The sequence below is a fragment of the Notolepis coatsorum genome, assembly GCF_963971535.1.
Source record: "Notolepis coatsorum genome assembly, chromosome: 10".
NCBI lineage: Eukaryota > Metazoa > Chordata > Actinopteri > Aulopiformes > Paralepididae > Notolepis > Notolepis coatsorum.
In genome coordinates this window covers 67,618,459-67,637,791 of record NC_140174.1, presented here as the reverse complement: position 1 = coordinate 67,637,791, position 19,333 = coordinate 67,618,459, and the positions used below count along the sequence as shown (strand labels likewise).

The window sequence follows — 19,333 nt, the reverse complement described above, 5'->3', positions numbered from 1 at the left end:
GCATAATTGCGAAACGTGTTTAGTCCCTTGTTTGAGCCGAATCTGGGCTTAACATGATTTGTGGAGCTCCCTCTGGTGTTGTGATCGTGGTATTCACTGACCTTTGGGAAGTATTTTGACATGTACATGGGTACCTTGGTCGTGTAGTGTATCTTGTAGACCAGGCCCATTGCAAGTTGCTGTACTCTGTTGTTTACTCTAAGCCATCCTAGGTTGTCAAAGTGGGCAGGGGTGAGGTGGGTTCTAGGAGTAAGGTCAAGCAGTAGTCTGACCAGTTTGTTTTGAGATGTTTGTAATTTTGTTTTTAGCGCCTTTGAGGTGCTTTGGTACCATGAGGTGCAAGCATAGTCGTAGTACCCTTGAATGAGTGCTCCTGCCAGAGTCTTCAGGGTATTCTTGTTTACCAGTGAGGAGATCCGGTACAAGAATCGAGTTCGTTGGTTGACTTTTTTTATTACATTGGATGCCATTTTGTCACAGGAAAGATTTGCCTCTAGGATGGAACCCAGGTAGGTAATATCTTCTTTCCTTGTGACAATATTGTCACCCACTGTAACTGAGAAGCCGTCGGTCTTGCTGAGTTTGTTATTTGAACCGAAGAGAATGGACTCTGTTTTGCCCATGTGTAATGATAGTTTGTTATCAGCGAGCCATATGCAGATTTTGTCTAGTTCTGAGCTGAGGGTTTTTTCAACCTGTAACTTGTTCTTGTCAGAGACCAGCAGGGCTGAGTCGTCCGCAAACAGGAACAAGTTGCAGTCAAAAGCTGACGACATGTCATTTGCATAAATTAAGAACAGTAGCGGACCTAGTATGCTTCCTTGTGGAACACCACAGCTTACTGTGAGGGGGGGGGATAGGGTACCGTTTACCTCCACCATCTGCTCTCTCCCCTCCAGGTAGGATTGCATCCAGCTCACTGATAGACTATCAAAACCAATTGCTTTTAGCTTGTCAATCAGAATGGTGTGATTGACAGTGTCGAAGGCCTTTTGTAGGTCCAGCATGACCATGCCGCAGTATTTGCCCGCGTCCACCTCTTGTTTGAAAATGGCAGTAGATTTAATTAACGATACATTTGGCGCTGTCTCTCTCTCTCTTTGTTATTATCAATTTGTAGTAAGTTGGGGTTTTTCCTTTTATTATGTTGTTCCTTTTACAGAAGCAGTATACAGTTCAAACTATATTCAGTACAAAAGCCCTACGAATGCAGAATAAAATAAGGACCAATGAAAAAAGTATACACAGGAAATCAAAGAATTAAAACAGGCTTCCTCACCACGGGAGCCTCTGCCTCAAGTGTCGTACCTCTGCACCTAAGGAATGGACCAGATGACATGGAGTCGGTTCAATTTCAATTGAATCAACGCAAAATATAGGTAATTCATTCTCCACTGTTTTCTTATGTGTCATAATTAAGTATCACAATCTTCTTTTGTGACATGTTTTTATAATACTTGAATTTAGAAGAAAATCTACTTAAATGTGTTATAGATAAAAATGTACGTAGAGTAATCATATATCATATTTTATATTATGTAGAGTAATCATATCCATAAGCCATCCATCCTTTTAGAAAGGTGTGGAAAAGAGTATTGCTTTCCCCCAAAAAAAAACATTTTTGATGAATTAATTAATCAGTTCAAACAAATTTTGCGGGTCCACAATTAATGTTATTCTTTACATGTTGCATACGTGCATGTATCCCCTGCCTACTTCCCACTTCCCCATGTGGAATGCACCTGATTGGATAAATTAAACGTTGGTGCTCTAGTACAACATCTAGTGGCTGAATGTTATCTATAGCACCTTTAAGTAATTTAAATTAAATGTAATTGAACCAGGCCTCTATTCTTAAATTGCAACAGCAATTCCTTAACTCATTGGACGCCAGAGGTCACTGTGGGCGTATGGCCGTGTGTGCCAGCGCTGTAATGAAATGGGGTTACATGCCGGTGTTTGTAGTGCTAAAACTATATTAAATATTATAGCTATGGATCTAATGATATAGTCGATTGTCATTGAGTTTCTTCCGGTCAATATGCAAAAAAACAGATACCTTTTTCATCAATACATTCCCATTTTATATCGTGGTGAATATGAGTATAGTTTTAGAGTGATCCTGTGTAATCCCAGGAAACTCTGCCAAACAGCGTTTTACTGCATTTCACTATAAATCGTGCCATTCCTCGCCTGGATCAATAATCAATCTGAAATCAACACTAGATTATCGGTATTATGTTTCATCATGGATGCATGAAAGGGGGGGGGGAAGCCGCCCCTCCGTGCTTTGATCGCAACCAACGGAACACACACACCACAGACGCATGCTCCGATCGCGGGGAAAGAATGATCGGATCAACGCAAGATTGATAACTGCAAAAGGAATAATCCAATTATCTGATCGACATTCCAAGTACTGATCGCGAGCGTGTTTCCAACGTAATCCAGCATTGAACATGAACGGGGGGGGGGGTGACCCTCGTCGATGCCATCCCTATAACCGCTTGTCCTGCCCGAGTATTTAGACCCTGCCTGCATGCCGCAGCTCAGCCCAGACACAAAGCCACATCGTTTCAAATGGAGTGCAATAGCGGCCGCAAGGCGTTAGGCGGCGGTATTCGACTTTTGCGATCTCAGACCCATCCCCAGTGATAACACACAGCTGCCTGCATGTTTATGAATGGAAATAGCAAATGAAAGAAATAACGATCCAATAACGAGTATACTCGTTGTTGGCAGTATTCGATTGGCGGGCTATAAGGAGTCAACTCGTCTTTGGCGGGGAATGAGTTAATGCTTAATATAACAATTTTACACAGAGGTACGCATAATTCAGCACAGAGTGAGTGCATTTAAAGGGTTCCATTACAAAACATCTTAATTTTGGAAGATTATTAGATAGTCAAATATTACAATCATACAGCCGATTCTATGCTAAAAAAAGAAAAACAAACACTATTGTAAACAAAGTATAATATAGCTTATAACTTCCAACATTATTCCATAATGTGCTTCACTTTCACACCAGCAGTCATTTTTTAAGAGTAGGTGTCAAGTGGATACTAGAATAGTTTATTTTATTTATTTAGACCATATGACACTAAAACTGAAACTCACACAAGTTCAAATTGTTTTACGCATGATGGCAACTTCTCCATGCAGGGTGTCCCACTGCTCCTATCCGACAGTAGAGGAAATGCTGGTGGATATATCTCTTTCTTCAGGCCAGCGGAGGTCCAGTCTCAGTTGAGTGCCAGCCCCTCACTGACAGGCATGTTGATGTGGGCCGTGAGCAGAGGTGCGCTCCTCCCGTTGCTCAGAACAAATACCTTGATAATATCAGAGATCCCCTTGTCGCTCATGCATTCCACAAATGTTTCGATGGGGTAAATTAGTCCGGGGACCAGCAGGGGAATCTTGAAGTACGGCGCCCTCATGCTGTACAGGCCCTCGTCGTACAGGAAGCTGATGGTCAGGTCCATGACGGGGCGACACGCCGCCGTGTTCTGGATGTTGAGCGTGAGCTTGAAGGACGGCCCCAGGCCTTGGACCACCGCGTTCATCTTCAGTGGTTCCGTCAGGCTGGCCGACATGGGCGTCAGGCTGGACTCCAGAGCCTTGACGTAGGCCTTGGCCGCGGCCAGGCGCATACGGCACAGATCCATCTGGAACGCCCTGTGCATCACCACTGCGCTCTCCCTCTCTCTCATGGTCTGGTCCACGTAGAGCTTGGTCTTCTTGGGGACGTTGAGACGGATGCTCTGGGCCAGAGGAGGGCCGGGGGCGCTGTCCCTGTCGTCGAACACGGCCGTCCTCTTCAGGATCTTCACAGTCAGACCCCCTCCTTTGGTCGTCATGATCAGGGTCCCGTCTTCTCGTCCGTAGCGGCCGAAGCAAACGCTGGTGACGACGTCCGGCGTCTTGATGACGCTGAGCAGGTTCTTGTCCCGGTAGAGGTGGACCTCGCAGTTGGCCAGGCCCACCAGGACGGCCTGGAAGCCTCTGGTGGGGAGGTCCATGGAAGCCATGGTGGTGATGGGGGCAGGGAGCCTGGCCGTCCACAGCTTCTTACCCTGCGGACAAGGAAGTACAATCACGTCACGTTTGTCGCATTTACTGCCGCGCTGTGTGATTTTAAAGGTGCTATAAATATCATTCAGCCACAAGATGTCGCACTAGAGCACCAGCATGTCATTTATCCAATCAGGTGCATTCCATGTGGGAAAATGGGAACTAGGGAGGGGGATAGGCCTACATGCCTGCAAATTGTAAACATCAATTTTGGACCCGCAACATTTTTTTTAATGATAAATTCATTAATCAATATTATTTTGGGAAAGCAATACTTTTATTCTGCACCTTTCTAAAAATTTATTTTAATGATTACTCGATAATTGAGATACACGTCAGTGCAGTTCACACAAACAAAACCATCAGCTATAGTCGAATACCTACGTCATTTCAAATAGTCGAATATTGGAATAACCGTGCCCAGCCCTATCAAATACTCAGGATTTTACATCTCAATACCACATTAACTTGTTAAGATGTTTTGACAGTGTAGAGGGGGATGCAGGCTTGTTGATAGAGGCCAGAGTACCTTCTGTGTGTATCCTTGCAGGGACTCTTCAGCCAGACCCACCACTACGTTCTTCCCCATCCGGACCAGGCCAACAGGGTGAGACGCCAGCTCGATACAGTACTTGGGTTTGGACGACTCCCTGCAAAGGAAGAGATGGAAACACTTTAAAAAACTTTTTTATTTCTAATCAAGTACTCTAAAGCAGCATTTTTCCACTTCAAGATTTCAAGCTGTTTTGGGCTGGGCTCCGCCCATAAGCGCTTTGAGTGACAGTCACCCACAGTCTGCACTAGCAGACAGAGAGAGATATAGAGAGATTGAGGGGGATACTAATTAATTTCGCCGCGGGGGGCATAATCCCACAGGACAATGCATTGGTAACTTGTTTCAAATGACAATATATACCCCTGTGAATAGTATTACACGGATCGGAATACGGGTGCGCACGTGGGAGCATGCGCAATGATATTTTGACAGTGATATGCGAGTGGAGAAGCTCCAGCCCTGTGCGCGCACACATTTACACACACACTCCCGCGCACGGTCAGGAGGTTGTGTGTAAATGCTCGTGTCCCTCTCTCTCTCTATCCCTCTCTCTCTCCCTCTCTCTCGCTCGCTCGTTCTCTGCTGTCTCTGTCGGCACCCGCGCACGTCAACCCGTTTGAGGAAGTATTTCCACTCGCTCTGTTGTTGAGCGAATTGTTGATTGTGGGCGGTGACTACAACCAGTGCTGTACTCACGTCAGCAAAACAGTCAAATCAGAATGGCTTAGTTGAGTGAGGGAGGATCTCGTGAACTCGAGACTAGACTGATGAGCCAAAATGAGAATTAGAGACACAGACCCCATTGATACAAACCCCCATTGCTAGAAAACAATGATAAACACTGGAAAAGGTCATTTACAAGACAGGGGACCTTTAATAAAGATATAGGCCTAATGCTTTTCAGTGATGTGAAAAAGAGTTGAGTCAGTTATATGATTTGTCATTTTGATACATACTCTAGGCTACCTACAGTAAATAATAACACTTAAACTTGATTTGACAACTAAACAAACATAAACATCATTCTAGGATGGACTACATTTGGTTTCCTGTCAGTTGTTGATATTATCAATCACTGCAACAGGACATTAACCATGTAGTCCAACTGTTTCCTAGCAACACATCAAACATTCCACTGAACAGTGACCTAGTGCATTGGTTCCCGGGGGCCCAGAGGTCCTTCAGGGGGTTCCAGGGGGTCCTCAGTAAAATGAGGAGTAGTTTATAGTAGTAAAATGAGTAGTAGTATTTAAAATATATATATATATATTGTATTCACTAGAAGTTAGCACAATGCAAGAATGACTTCTGTTTCACTCTCTCCATGGTTCTCTCCCCTCCTAAATCATATCCAACAACTTCTACAACATCATCTCAGATAGTGGTCCCTGGGGCAAAGATCCTATCAAATGGGGGTTCGTGGCTTATTACATGGGGGTCCTTGACACGAAAAGGTTTGAGAACCAATGACCTGGTGAGTTTCTTCTTTTTAAATGGAAGCCAATAAAGACTCAACAGTGAACCCAACAGTCTGTTATAAATCTTTGAAAGTGAAATCCTTACTGTAGATGAGTTTACTGTATATTGTATCACATATTGTATCTATACGCCCGGCCGGCTTCTTTACCTGCGCAGGATGTAAATATTTCCATTGCGACAAGCCACTGTGATGCGGAACTCCACATCAAACTGTCCGGTCACGTCCATCATTGTGGGGGCACTGGGCAGCGACAACTAAACAATAATGGAACAAAGATGTCAGTACTTCCTCACAATGCCCTTTTTTTTATGAAGAATGGTGCTTAAGATTTTTCATTCAAGTGTTAAGCAGATCTTAATTAAACTGCACTCTCAGTCTCAGTTTGATTGTATGTGTTTGTGACTTGATAGAAACATTGTAACATTACTGTATATCTGTATGTCATGTATGTCATAAATGTCTTGATGAATTGAAAATAGAGGACCCTGATGTAAACAAGATGAAAGTATTTCTCTGGTCTGCATCCTCTTAGCAGTTGTTTGTATTGAGCCGTACTGTATTGTGCCCATTCTGCAATCTGTTAATACAGTTTTCAATCAATCAATCTATCAATCAATCAATAGGACCAGAACATGGATTGAACACCAAACTGTTTCTATGCACTATTACACATTTACAATCTACATTCATTACAATGATTTAGCTCATGCTTTTATCCAATGCAACTTAATTGTTTACAACAAAGTCAGCAAAGGGATACACTCCCGGCAGTCAACAATACATGCTATTGTTCATCTAACAGAACCAGGCTGAAGTGCTTCACTTGGAGTGCATGACAAGCATAGACAATAGAGTTGGACGAGGTCTACCGAATTGGCACATGACGATGTCCACAGTGAAACATCACTGAAACATCAACGATACTTTCTGAAATGAAACGTTTTATATGTATGTATGTTGGATATTGAATATGATCATTTACTTTTTGCACATTTGAGCCCATCATCACCTTCTCACCCGGTCTTTCCTTACTTGTCCAGGGTTTCAGCTGCCCTGCATGTGGTGTGAAGTTCATTCCACTACCACAGGGCGAGAACAGAGAATAGCCTACTTCATTCCACCACCACAGGCCCAGGACAAAGAATAGCCTGCTTCATTCCACCACTGCAGGCCCAGGACAGATAATTGCCTGCTTCAAGGTCCTAGGGTGACTACATTTCCCCAGTTTGGATGCTGTGCTGAAAGAATTAATGGATCCCTATAACAGACTACCTTAGAGAGAATGGTGAAGGCTTCAGGGTCCAGGATGTAGACATCATTACTTTCTGTCCCGATCACTAGGCAGCTCACTCCATCTTCGTCAGAGGTGCTCTTCCTCAGTGTCCCAATGCATGTGATGACAGTCTGACAGCACAAGAACATAGATCAGTGTGAGCAGCAGGGCAAGATACGTTTTCCATGGACATACGTGGCTAGTGGATTCTGATTTCCACCGGACAATTACATTCCATAGTTTCCAAAGTTGGTCTTACAATAGAAAGGGCCTATCAAACACAGGTTTGCTGGCTGCCAAGGGAGTATGAGAATTGACAAGACTACCAGGCACAACCAAAACTCACCGGCATTTGGCTAGTGGCTGGTGTTAATGTGTATGGTGTTATATTTAATGTAGTCTCATACTCAAAACTCTTGTATTAACATCAAGAGTCTGATGACACTAAAAGCAGTGTGGAGGAGGAAGAGTCTGATGACAGGTTGTCTAAAAGCAGTATGGAGGAGGAAGAGTGATGACAGGTTGTCTAAAAGCAGTACGAAGGAGGAAGAGTCTGATGACAGGTTGTCTAAAAGCAGTACGAAGGAAGAGTCTGATGACAGGTTGTCTAAAAGCAGTATCGAGGAGGAAGAGTCTGGTGACAGGTTGTGTAAAAGCAGTGTGGAGGAGGAAGAGTCTGATGACAGGTTGTGTAAAAGCAGTGTGGAGGAGGAAGAGTCTGATGACAGGTTGTGTAAAAGCAGTATGGAGGAGGAAGAGTCTGATGACAGGTTGTCTAAAAGCAGTACGAAGGAGGAAGAGTCTGATGACAGGTTGTCTAAAAGCAGTATCGAGGAGGAAGAGTCTGGTGACAGGTTGTGTAAAAGCAGTGTGGAGGAGGAAGAGTCTGGTGACAGGTTGTGTAAAAGCAGTGTGGAGGAGGAAGAGTCTGATGACAGGTTGTGTAAAAGCAGTATGGAGGAGGAAGAGTCTGATGACAGGTTGTGTAAAAGCAGTACGAAGGAGGAAGAGTCTGATGACAGGTTGTCTAAAAGCAGTGTGGAGGAGCCGTTTAAATTTCATGACATCTGAAAACATATTTTTCAGTGATGCGTTGGTTAGGCTGCAATACGTAAAACAAACCCAGTGCTCTGTCTGTGAGCATTCACCGTGACATTTCAGGAAAGGAAGGGGGTTTAATAGCAAAGACCTCATCTTTAAAGCATTTAACTTCCTGCATCAATAGGCTGTGCCCCAAAGCTCCAAGGGGATATAGACGCAAAGTCCCTCCCCTTCCACTGGACCACCATGGGACCCTATTTTGGCTCAAATATGTACGGTAGTCAATGGCGAGAGACAATTCTTTTTTTTGTATCCCATTTGAGTTGTGCCATGATTTACACATATGACATTTGTCAATTTAAAAGACAATTTTGCAAGTCAAGAAAGTTGATTAACAAGCTAACATTGTCGATAGCTTTTGATGGTATCGTGACGTTAGCTAGCTGACAATTACACTTTTAAATTGACAAACATCATAGTGTGAGTCCTGGCACAATTCAAGTGGGATAAAAAAATAATGGTGTCTCACCATTGACTACGTACACATTTCTGTCTGAAATAGGGTCCCATGGGGAGGGACTTTGCCTCTATAGGACTGTAATCTCAGAACATGGTCTAAGTGGGAGTGGCCATTGACCTGCTGCTCATGACCATTGAATAAATTGAAGCCATCTTGGTACAGTACTAAATAATCATAGTGTGAATAATGGTCTGGGACTCTGGGTAGTGTGAGACTAGATGGAATTCACAGATTTAGCAGCCAAAATGTACCTGCATTTGGCTGGTATAGTTGATGTTAATTTCCCACCCAATTCTGCTTCAATGGGCACATTATTTGGTATCAAGTTTCAATTTCAAGTTCAATTTCAAATACTTTACGATGAAATGCTTGTTTCTGTATGAGTCCCTGAGAGTGTGCTTCATACAGTAAGACAAGGTAAGTAAAAAAGTCATTAAGAAGTAGGTAAAAAGTAAGTAAAGGAATGTTCAATATACATATATGCAATACAGAGTAAAATGGGTAACAGTGAGGTACAATGCAGAAATGAGGTACACAACTTAGGGTAAGGTGCCAATGAGGTATGAATGTAGTGCAAATCTCTTTAATAATAGATTAGATACATATAATTTTGTGTTAAAGTGTATAAAGTTAGTAAAGTGGGTGTTAAGGTGAGTGTGTACATGTGGATGTGTGTGCCGTGAGTGTACATGATGGGTTGTTACATAGTGTCATTGTCATTGAGCATCATTACCATGTGCCCAGGCATGACAGTGTTATAAAACCTTGGCTACCTGTCTCCGTATGGGCTGCTGCTTGTGAAGGTCCACAAACTCCTCCATGTCCTTCTGCTCCAGCATCAGAAACCTCATGGACCTGACAGAGAGAGGGACCTCCGCCTTATCTCTGATGCCCTCCAACATCTCTTTCAAGGACATAGGGTCAATCACACCCTCCCTGGCCTGATCCCACACTTCCTGTTGATAAGTGGAGAGAGAGGGACAGTGTGAGTGAACAAGGGAGAGAGAGAGAGAGAGAGAGAGAGAGAGAGAGAGAGAGAGAGAGAGAGAGAGAGAGAGAGAGAGAGAGAGAGAGAGAGAGAGAGAGAGAGAGAGGGGAGGGAGAGGGAGAGGGAGAGGGAGAGGGAGAGGGAGAGGGAGAGGGAGAGGGAGAGAGTTTAGTTTAGTTTAGTTTATTTGGATCCCCATTAGCCATTGCCACAGGCATAGGCTACTATTACTGGGGTCCACACAAATCAATACAATACAATCAATACAATAAAACAATACAATACACCTCAATAACACATACAAATATTACATAATAAAATATCTAAGTTCACCAATCACACATACCCATCTACTCAATCATGTTTCAAGGCATATATGTTCACTTAAAGTACAACAATTCATCTCAATACAACATACAAATATATTAAAAATCTAAGTTCACCAATCACACATACCCATCTTCTCAATCACCCACTATGTTTACTTTAAAACTGACAGTACCATTCTTTCTTATATGATTTTTAATGTGTTTTTTTAAATGTCTGTTTTTCTTCAACCCTAGTTAATGCAGGTGGTAAGGAATTCCATGCAGTCATGGCTCTATACACCACAGTCCTTTTCATTGCATTTGTTCTTGGCATCTTTACAGTACATCTTTCCATTGACACATGCCTGGTGGAGTAACTGTGTCTGTGTTGATTGTGAATTGCATCTCGTCATATAGACAAGCAGGTTTTTTGTTCTTATATATATTTCTAAAAAACATTATGATATTTACATTTAGTCTTTGTTCTACCATTAACCATGACAGTTTTTCAGGCATACTTACTATGTTTGACCTTTTCCTACAATTCAGAGCAAGGCGCGCTGCTTTGTTCTGTGTCCCAATTTTTTTCTTCCAGCACTTCCCAAGATCACCGGACAGTAATCCAGATGTGAAAGGATCAGAGCCTGGATAACATGGATCACTGACTCTGGTGTTAGGAATTCTGCACATCTTCTAATTAACGCCAGCCCTCTCCCCATTTTTTTTGTTATGTTATTTATATGCGTTGACCAGCTCAGATGACTGTCCAATGTTATACCATTACCAATAGGTTATGTAGATAACCTAGTTATATTAGTATTGGCTGAGCGTCCCACTCTGAGCCTTATGAGATACGCCTTATCTCCTATGATACCTATTGTATCTCCAACGAAAACAACTACATGCACCCCACCTGTCTGGGGCCCCGCCCCTATGGTGGCACCGCCCATATAACCGTGACTCTGGTCACCAAAACACCCTTCCTCGCCAAATCCCGTCCCAGGAAAAGATCCCTCAAGAGGGAACTCAGGGCCGCGCAGAGCGGGACGCTCAGCCAATACTAATATAACTAGGTTATCTACATAACCTATCGTTATATATCGTATTTGCTTTCGCGTCCCGCTCTGAGCCTTATGAGATATGGGGAAGAGCGGACGCGAGACCCGACAAATGTACCCCCTGAGGACCCGTAAGTCCACATCAAGGGGTGCGGGGAGCCCTGTCACCCCATCCTTCCTAATGAAGGGGGGGCGCAGTCAACTCCACCTGAATGCGAACAAGAGGGAACTAGAACCCCTTGAACACACCGTACAGGCGGAACCACGTGTGACTCAACACACTGTGGCCCATACCCATACACTCCTGCTACCCGACCAAAGGACGGGAAGCAGGAAAGGCCACAGACCCCAGAACCGCCTGGGAGACAGAACCCCCGGTCATGTCCATGAGGTAAAACCTTACAAAGGGACCCGGGGACAGCTTGGCTGGCCGTCTGCACTGATACAATTGGCTGTATCAGAGGGTGGGAGAAGCTGGCGGGGTGGGTCCGGGTCGTTGTAAACAGCGACTCCTACAGTTCGGTCGGGGCGCCTGCTAAGCGCGGATTGGACGTGAGGGGGATAGTGTGGTCCTCCCACATGCTATGCCCTCTCAATGAGAATCCGCGCTGCCAGGTGAAAAGAAGCGGTGATTGGCTGGACGTGTGTCGGAGGAAGCACGTGGTAGCCTCCACTCTCCCAGATGATCTGACTGTGGGGGGTAAGTGCGCAGCGATCAGGAAGGGACTGGGAATTGGCATACGACTAACATTGGGATGGGAGAAAATCGGAGGAAAAATGGAGGGGGAAAAAGAAAAAAAAAGAAAAAAAAAAAGGGACCCGGGGAGGACCATGAAGCTGCAGCACAGATGTCCTCCACCGAGGCCCCACCCAGGAGAGCGGCAGAAGCAGCCACCCCACGAGTGGAGTGCGCCCTGACGCCCCCAGGGGGATCCTGCCCAGCCAACGTGTAGCAGAGGGTAATGCCCTCGCACAACCAATGGGACAGGCGCTGCTCCGACAGTGCCTTACCAGCACGAGCCCCACCGTAACAGACAAAAAGCTGGTCGGTAACCCTGGAATCCTGAGTACAGCTGAGGTAAATCCCCAAGCACGTACTGGACATGACAGGTGAAGGCCCGCATCTAACTCACTAGTGTGAGGAGGAGGACGAAACGCCTGAACCACAATATCCCGGGAGCGGAAGGAACTCCGGATATTCTTAGGCACGAAAGCAGGATTAGGTCGCAGAGTGGCACCGCAATCGGTCCGAAAAGACAGGCACTCTGGACGTACCGAGAGAGCACAGAGCTCACCTACGCGTTTAGCGGAAGTGACAGCCAGTAGGAACGCGGTCTTGAAGGACAGCTGTCCCAACGGCGCCTGCTCGAGCGGCTCAAACGGGGCCAAGGACAACCGACCGAGGACCAATTGAAGATCCCAAGTTGGAGCCAAGGAGTGTTGCACCGGCTTAACGCGTCGAGCGCCAAGCAGGAACCGCTTCACAAGAGGGTGGCTGAACAAGACATCCCCTCAAACCCCTCATGATAGGAGGATATAGCTGCTGCATATACCCTCACCGTCGAAACCGACAGTCTATCAAGGAGAGACTGGAGGTAACTAAGGACAGCATCCAGGGGGCAGGAGACTGAGTCCCGGCCCCCCGCCTTACACCACACTTGGAACATACGTCATCTGCCCGCGTAAGCGCGACAGTGGAGGGAGCATGCGCATTCCAGGTGGTAACACCATCAGGATCAAGAACCTGCGCCCCTCAACGTACCCGTCCCAACAACTGACCTAACAGATGTATGGGGAAGAATCCCTGGCGGCACGGCATCGGTCCCAGACCCGCCTGGCCATGTCCAGACGTAATCCTCACCCGTCAGGATGAGGACCGCCCCGCGACAGTACACCTGCACCCACATTCTCCCTGCCGGGGACGTGGGGAGCCCTCAGGCCGCGCAGATGGAGGACGCCCATAGCCAGCCGCCCGCCGCCTGGTGCAGACAGGGGAAGCGTACTCCTCCCTGTCTGTCGATACACAACACTGACGTCGTATCGTCCGTCCTGATCAACACCATTTGTGGACCAGAAGGACCGCTTTCAACACCAACACATTGAACGTAGCGCAGACCGGGCAGCATGGTTTGCCAGCTGCCCCCTACTGCGTTGGCCCGACCCGTCACCAGCGAGGGAGGCGTCGGTGAAAACGCGACGTGAGACAGCGCCGTAACCGTCCTAGGACGGAACCTCCCGAGCGTGTTGACAACACGCTCTGAGATGGATGCCCATAGCCCTCCAACCGTTGACTGGGAAGAGGAGTACTCTACATCCAATCTACAGCAACCCCAGGCTGGTAGAGACCTGCCTGGTACGAGACCTGACGATCCACCTTGACCGCGAAGGACCAGAACGTCATCAGGGCAGAACACTCCATAACCCCTGACGACGCAGAGGCCCCAGTGCGGCCTCCACGCACTTGGTGAAGATGCGGGGAGCCAGAGAAAACCGAACGGCAGCCTCTGGTACTCATACGCTAACCCTGTAAAGGAAGCGTAGGTAAGCCCTAGGATGGAAGATCGGAGATGCGCATACGCATCCTACAGGTCTATGGAGGAGAACCAGACCCTCACCTGACAGTGTTCAACAGGTAGGAGATGATCCAAAAAATGCTGAACCTTCCCATGGGACAGGTCCAGCCTGGGTCTTACACCCCTCCCTCCCGACTTCTCAGGCAGAGAACACCGGGAGGAGAACGCCACGACGATGGCTTGCTTCGTCCACAGAGATTGGATCTCGTTGACCAGAGCTGTCACTGCTGGAGACCCTGACAATAGGGTCTGTACCAAACCTGAAAACGGGTGGGGTTGTGTAAACACAAGTCCCCGCCTCAGCGTTCTCTCCATCCACCTCGACATATGGTACTGCCGTCATATGTGACAACACTCCCAACGCACCCGCCGTCACGTGGCGCAGGTCCGCCAGGAACTGTAGATAGTTGGCCCGGTCCCCCCGCTGTGCGTAGCCAACCCTGGAACCATGCGAGCAGCGCGTTCCGTGTCGGAACATCTGACCCTGACACCACCCACGAGGCAATCGCACCCAAGGGGGAACCCCGACAGAAAGGGCCGGTCTGATACAGGGGGCTTCCGATGAAAAAAGCCCCCCCACTGAACACCCCTCCAGAACATGCTGAGGAGTTGTTCTGCAGCCGGACATGCAAGGTGTAAGGCCCCCATGGGTTCCTACACACCGTAGCCCTGCAGTGATATTACTACCACCCCAAATCATGTGAGCTGCGACCACTTGCCAATATTTCAGGAGTGGGAGGCACCAACATGATACCTGGCCTGGCGAAGGCGAGGCCGGGGAAGCCCGCACTGTGTGCCTCAAAAGGTTTCGAGCCCCCCTGCTGACAACACTTAAGTTGACAGACGTAACACCAGGCTCAACCAACACAGTTCAAGGTGTGGGAGCCGCTTGACAGCACAACATTCTCACGGACAGACCCAGGCTCAGCCATCAACTGGGTGTCAGCCCCTGTCCCCATGAGAAGCGAAAAGGGGGGCCGCCCGCGCATCAACGAAGGCACGCGGCCCGCAGCCAAAGGAAACAATCAGAGCCCACTTTTTCCGCTGGTGTTGGGGAAGGGAGTGATCGGAGAGCGGGCTGCTCGCGGCAGGACGGTGGCGGCTTGTTTGTTCAAGCCGAACCCATCCTACATGGCCGATCCCTCGGCCGCCAAGGCTGTCGGCCTTGTGGACACCTGTCGAATCAACGCCCAGGATACCTCCGGCGGGGGAATACATGGCTGCCTGTCGAGGGCCTCGTCATCGCCGCTGACGAGGCCGTGCTCTCTCCTCTTCTGGCTGCGCGGTGTGAGGCGGTGTAGGGCCTAGGACAATACCGCCCGCGCTCCAGCAGAAGACCAAAATCCCCTGCGGAGAGGGGAACCCTGAGCGGTTATAGCTTGCGGCTGGGTCAAAGCTAATAACGTCAACAACCTCACACAATGTGTCGACGTCGGCTGGCCCTCAAGGCCCCGCCACCAGACACCATTTTTTTTATAGAAAAAAACAGCAATTCGAACACAGTTCTAATCGTTGCCAATTCCATACCGTGGCGGTACAAGCTTTAACAGCCCACCAGCCACTCGCCAGGCCGACGCACCCATGGCGTCGGCCGGGCGGGGCACTGTTTCAATATGTCAAAAACAAAGGACTGATGTTAACACAGAGCACCAGTGGTGGTTGCAAACAGCAACCTCCACTGTGGTGTGCACCATGAAAGGGTTAAATGAATAAAAGAACTAAACCACAAAATACTGTAGAATGAGAAAACCCATACACACAACGTTAAGGGGAGGCGGACCAGAGCGAACTAGTCCCGCCTTCATTCAAAATATTCACAACAGCACACCAGCCCTAGCTTAGCCCATTTACCAAAAAAGGTAAACAAAGCCCCCCCTGCACTACTCCCCCAGTATACCGATTGACCGTCAGTATGAATGGTTGAGAGGAGAGAAAACTGTAGCAAGACAGACCTTCTCATAGCAGAGTGACAGAACGAAACAATAGCCCACTACACAGGGCCGCCTCAGGGGTTGGGGGGCCTCGCGTTTAAATTCGCCCAGGGCCTCACATTTCTCCCAGGCGGCCCTGCCCCTATACTACTACAGCCTAGCGTGAGGCGATGTGGGACCCAGATCGACAACGCCTGCGCACAGACACGCAACATGTTTACCATGTCGGCTGGACCCATAGCCCCACTACCCGACGCCAATGTGGATAGGAACTAGCCAGCTGAGCCATAACCCGCCGTTAAGTCCCATCCTGCAGTAATATAGCTCTACTGCTACACCGCCGAGCTCACGCATCGCCCCAGATGGGGACACCGTTCCATAGACCCCGCCGGAACACAAGGTAACATACCTGGCTAGGAAACCTAGCCACGGCCTACCCTGTTGTCAACCCATTTACCCGAAAAAAGGTAAATAGGACTCAGCTAAAAAAACCACAACAGCTACCGACTGACCTTCATTGATGAACCGGGCAAGAGGAGGGAGAAGTGACAACATCTCACGGCGGAGACATTAGAACAGCGTAGCAGTTAGCAGTAGCAATAGCATGTGGCATTAGCGATAGCATGTAACATAGCATTAGATGTTTAGTAGTACGCCCATGACAGCTTGGAAACCCTTCCCTGCAGTGAACGTTCACCAAACCATCCTGCCCCCGGCGCCAACACACAACATGGTTGTGTAACAAAACAAACCAGCATTACTAACACTAATACCCATGCCTGAAGACACAGGGCCTACCTGAGTACAAGCTGGCCCGACAGCCAATCTTGTACAGCTGAACCTCGATCTGCTGTCATTAGACGAGGAACATCAACATAGGCCCGTCGTGTCGCCGAAAACATGCGTCGAAGATGCCAGGGGCCAGCAACCTCCGGTACGCTTTCAACATTATGACTTTTTCATCCTGCTAGTTAACATATGGTGCACGCAGCCATTACGCTGGGACGAAAATAGAGGAAGGGTGTTTTGGTGACCAGAGTCACGGTTATATGGGCGGTGCCACCATAGGGGCGGGGCCCCAGACAGGTGGGGTGCATGTAGTTGTTTTCGTTGGAGATACAATAGGTATCATAGGAGATAAGGGGTATCTCATAAGGCTCAGAGCGGGACGCGAAAGCAAATACGATATATAACTAGTAGCTTTGCTTCTTCTACCGTTCAATTTCAGTTCCCCCCATCATTATTATTATTTTGGATTAGCAATTAGCATATGGTGAGAAGAACCCATTAAAATACACTTTGTTTATGCTATGTTTAAAACCATTCTATTCACTCAAATCCACTCTTCTACTTTTTGTAGCTCTTTATTTAGTGCCACACCCAGATCTTCCACAGAGGAGGACGCCATGTACAGGGTTGTATCGTCCAAATATATAGCCACATTCGCTTACTCTCAAATTAATGGCAAATCGTTTGTATAAATGGTGAATAACAGAGGTCCAAGGCAGCTTCCCTGCGGAATTCCATACTTAACTTTTTTCGCTTCAGATATGCTACCGTTAGAAAATACTCTCTGGTTTCTACTGTATAAGTAGCTATCCATGAAACTGACGATGAAGCAAAGCCGTAGGCTTTAAGTTTCCCCAGTATGTCATGATCCATGACATCAAATGCTGCACTGAAGTCTAACATCACTGATCCTGCTAATTTCTTTCTATCAATATCCATTAGACAATCATCTACTAGCTGTGTCAACGCTGTCACTGTTGAGTAACCATCCCTATAGGCATTCTGAAAATCAGTATTCAATTAATTGTCATGAAGTAACTCTGGATTTGTGTTTCACTATTTTCTCCATTATCTTCGCTAACACTGGCAAAATGCTCACAGGGCGACTGTTTGCACCTGACAGGTTGACTTTTGCATTTTTCCGTAAATGAATGATTTTAGCCTCCTTCCAGACTTTTGGACATATACCATTATTTGATGCTTTGATTTATAATATGCGTGACCATAGACCATACCTGCTACATGCTTTGCTGAAACCTTCAGTAGTCTACCATCCATGTTATCCAGGGCTGCTGGTTTTTCCTTTCTTATATCTGACAACATTTCCTCCACCATTCTAGTGTCAACAGAACATAGACTAAATGAGAGAGAGAGAGAGAGAGAGAGAGAGAGAGAGAGAGAGAGAGAGAGAGAGAGAGAGAGAGAGAGAGAGAGAGAGAGAGACAGAGACAGAGAGACAGAGCTCTAACCAGAGAGGTGTTACTTTACTTTACCATTATACAATTACTGGTGTGCTTTCAAGTCTTTCTGCACATGATTGATTGATTGATTGAAAACTTTATTAACAGATTGCAGAATGGGTACAATACAGTACAGCTCAATACACACAATTGTTAAGGGGATGCAGACCAGAGAAAGACTTTCGTCTTGTTTACATCAGGGTCCCCCATTTTCAATTCATCTGGACATATATGACATACATGACATACAGATAGTCAGTACTGCTACATCTATACATTTATGACATACCAGATTTGCAAATACAGTACTGTTTGTGATACAGAAGGAGTCAGGAAAAGGGAGTATATACATTTGACGTAGAAACTGTACATTGGAGGAGGTTGGGTGGGGGGGGGGGTTGGGTACACTGGGATATTGACAACCATACTGGGTAATCTACATTGGAGGTGGTTGGGGGGGGGGGGGCACACTGTATACACAGTTCAAGTCTCAAGTTCCCACCTCTGGTTACTACTAAAATAGCATGACTGTACGAAGATGTGACTGAAAGGGTTATTACACAGTCACTACAAATAGGCTACCTGTTCCAACATGTTGACCTCCAGAGAGGGAAGGGTGAACTTGAAGTAGGGCCGCAAGTTTTTATAAACATAGATGAAGGGACCAGAGGCCACTGCTATGGCGGGGATCCGAGGTTCATGCTGGTCCATCAGAAAAGACACCAAGCCTGTGGGCAGATCCAACAGTGTGTTCTCATTCATCAGGCTCGTTCCACGGTACACCTTCAGCTTCATGTTGGAAGTCCCTGTCCCAAGGTCCCCGATCACCAGTGTATTCTCACCATCCCCGTTTAGGTCCGCTAGAGTGATGCAGGAGGAGAACGTGTAGAGGTTGGCCACAGGGTCGTAATGGGCGTCCAGCCATTTATTAGCCTCTGTTGTCATTTCAGGGACTGAAGACATGATCGTTATCCAAACATATAGCTAACTGGCTAATGCTCGCGATCAAACTCGGTATCCACAGTCGTCCAACTTCCGCCCCGTTGTCAAGGAAACAAACGCTAGATTGTTTTCTCGTAGTTACGCGGAGACCTCACCTTTATCGCCGCATTTCCTTATTTTAAACGAGTCGCAAACGTATTACATACAATGCTTTGGGGTAGTTTATCTACTACATATATATAGAGTAATTATCACGTAGCATCTATCGATGTCATATATATATATAAAGTGTAATCCCACAGTGTAATCCTCAAATCGGCTTTCCCTCTCCCCCTCCTTT

General features: G+C 46.9%; 1 protein-coding gene across 2 annotated transcripts; it reads right to left on the bottom strand.

Moving 5' to 3' along the window:
* Positions 1 to 1,135: 1,135 nt before the first annotated feature.
* On the bottom strand, positions 1,136 to 19,283 carry bbs1 (Bardet-Biedl syndrome 1). Of its 2 annotated transcripts, XR_014620180.1 has the most exons (7): positions 18,634 to 19,283; positions 9,718 to 9,900; positions 7,383 to 7,514; positions 6,258 to 6,364; positions 4,604 to 4,724; positions 3,121 to 4,076; positions 1,136 to 1,316 (listed from the first exon to the last, which is right to left on the bottom strand). XR_014620180.1 is itself a non-coding variant. In XM_084323439.1 (6 exons), exons 1-6 carry the CDS (start codon positions 19,012 to 19,014, stop codon positions 3,246 to 3,248), a joined length of 1,755 nt encoding a protein of 584 aa, XP_084179565.1. In that variant the 5' UTR covers positions 19,015 to 19,283; the 3' UTR covers positions 2,200 to 3,245. The 2 variants fall into 2 exon arrangements, 1 of the variants encoding a protein (XP_084179565.1); XM_084323439.1 differs by lacking the exon at positions 1,136 to 1,316 and having other exon boundaries at positions 2,200 to 4,076.
* Positions 19,284 to 19,333: the final 50 nt, after the last annotated feature.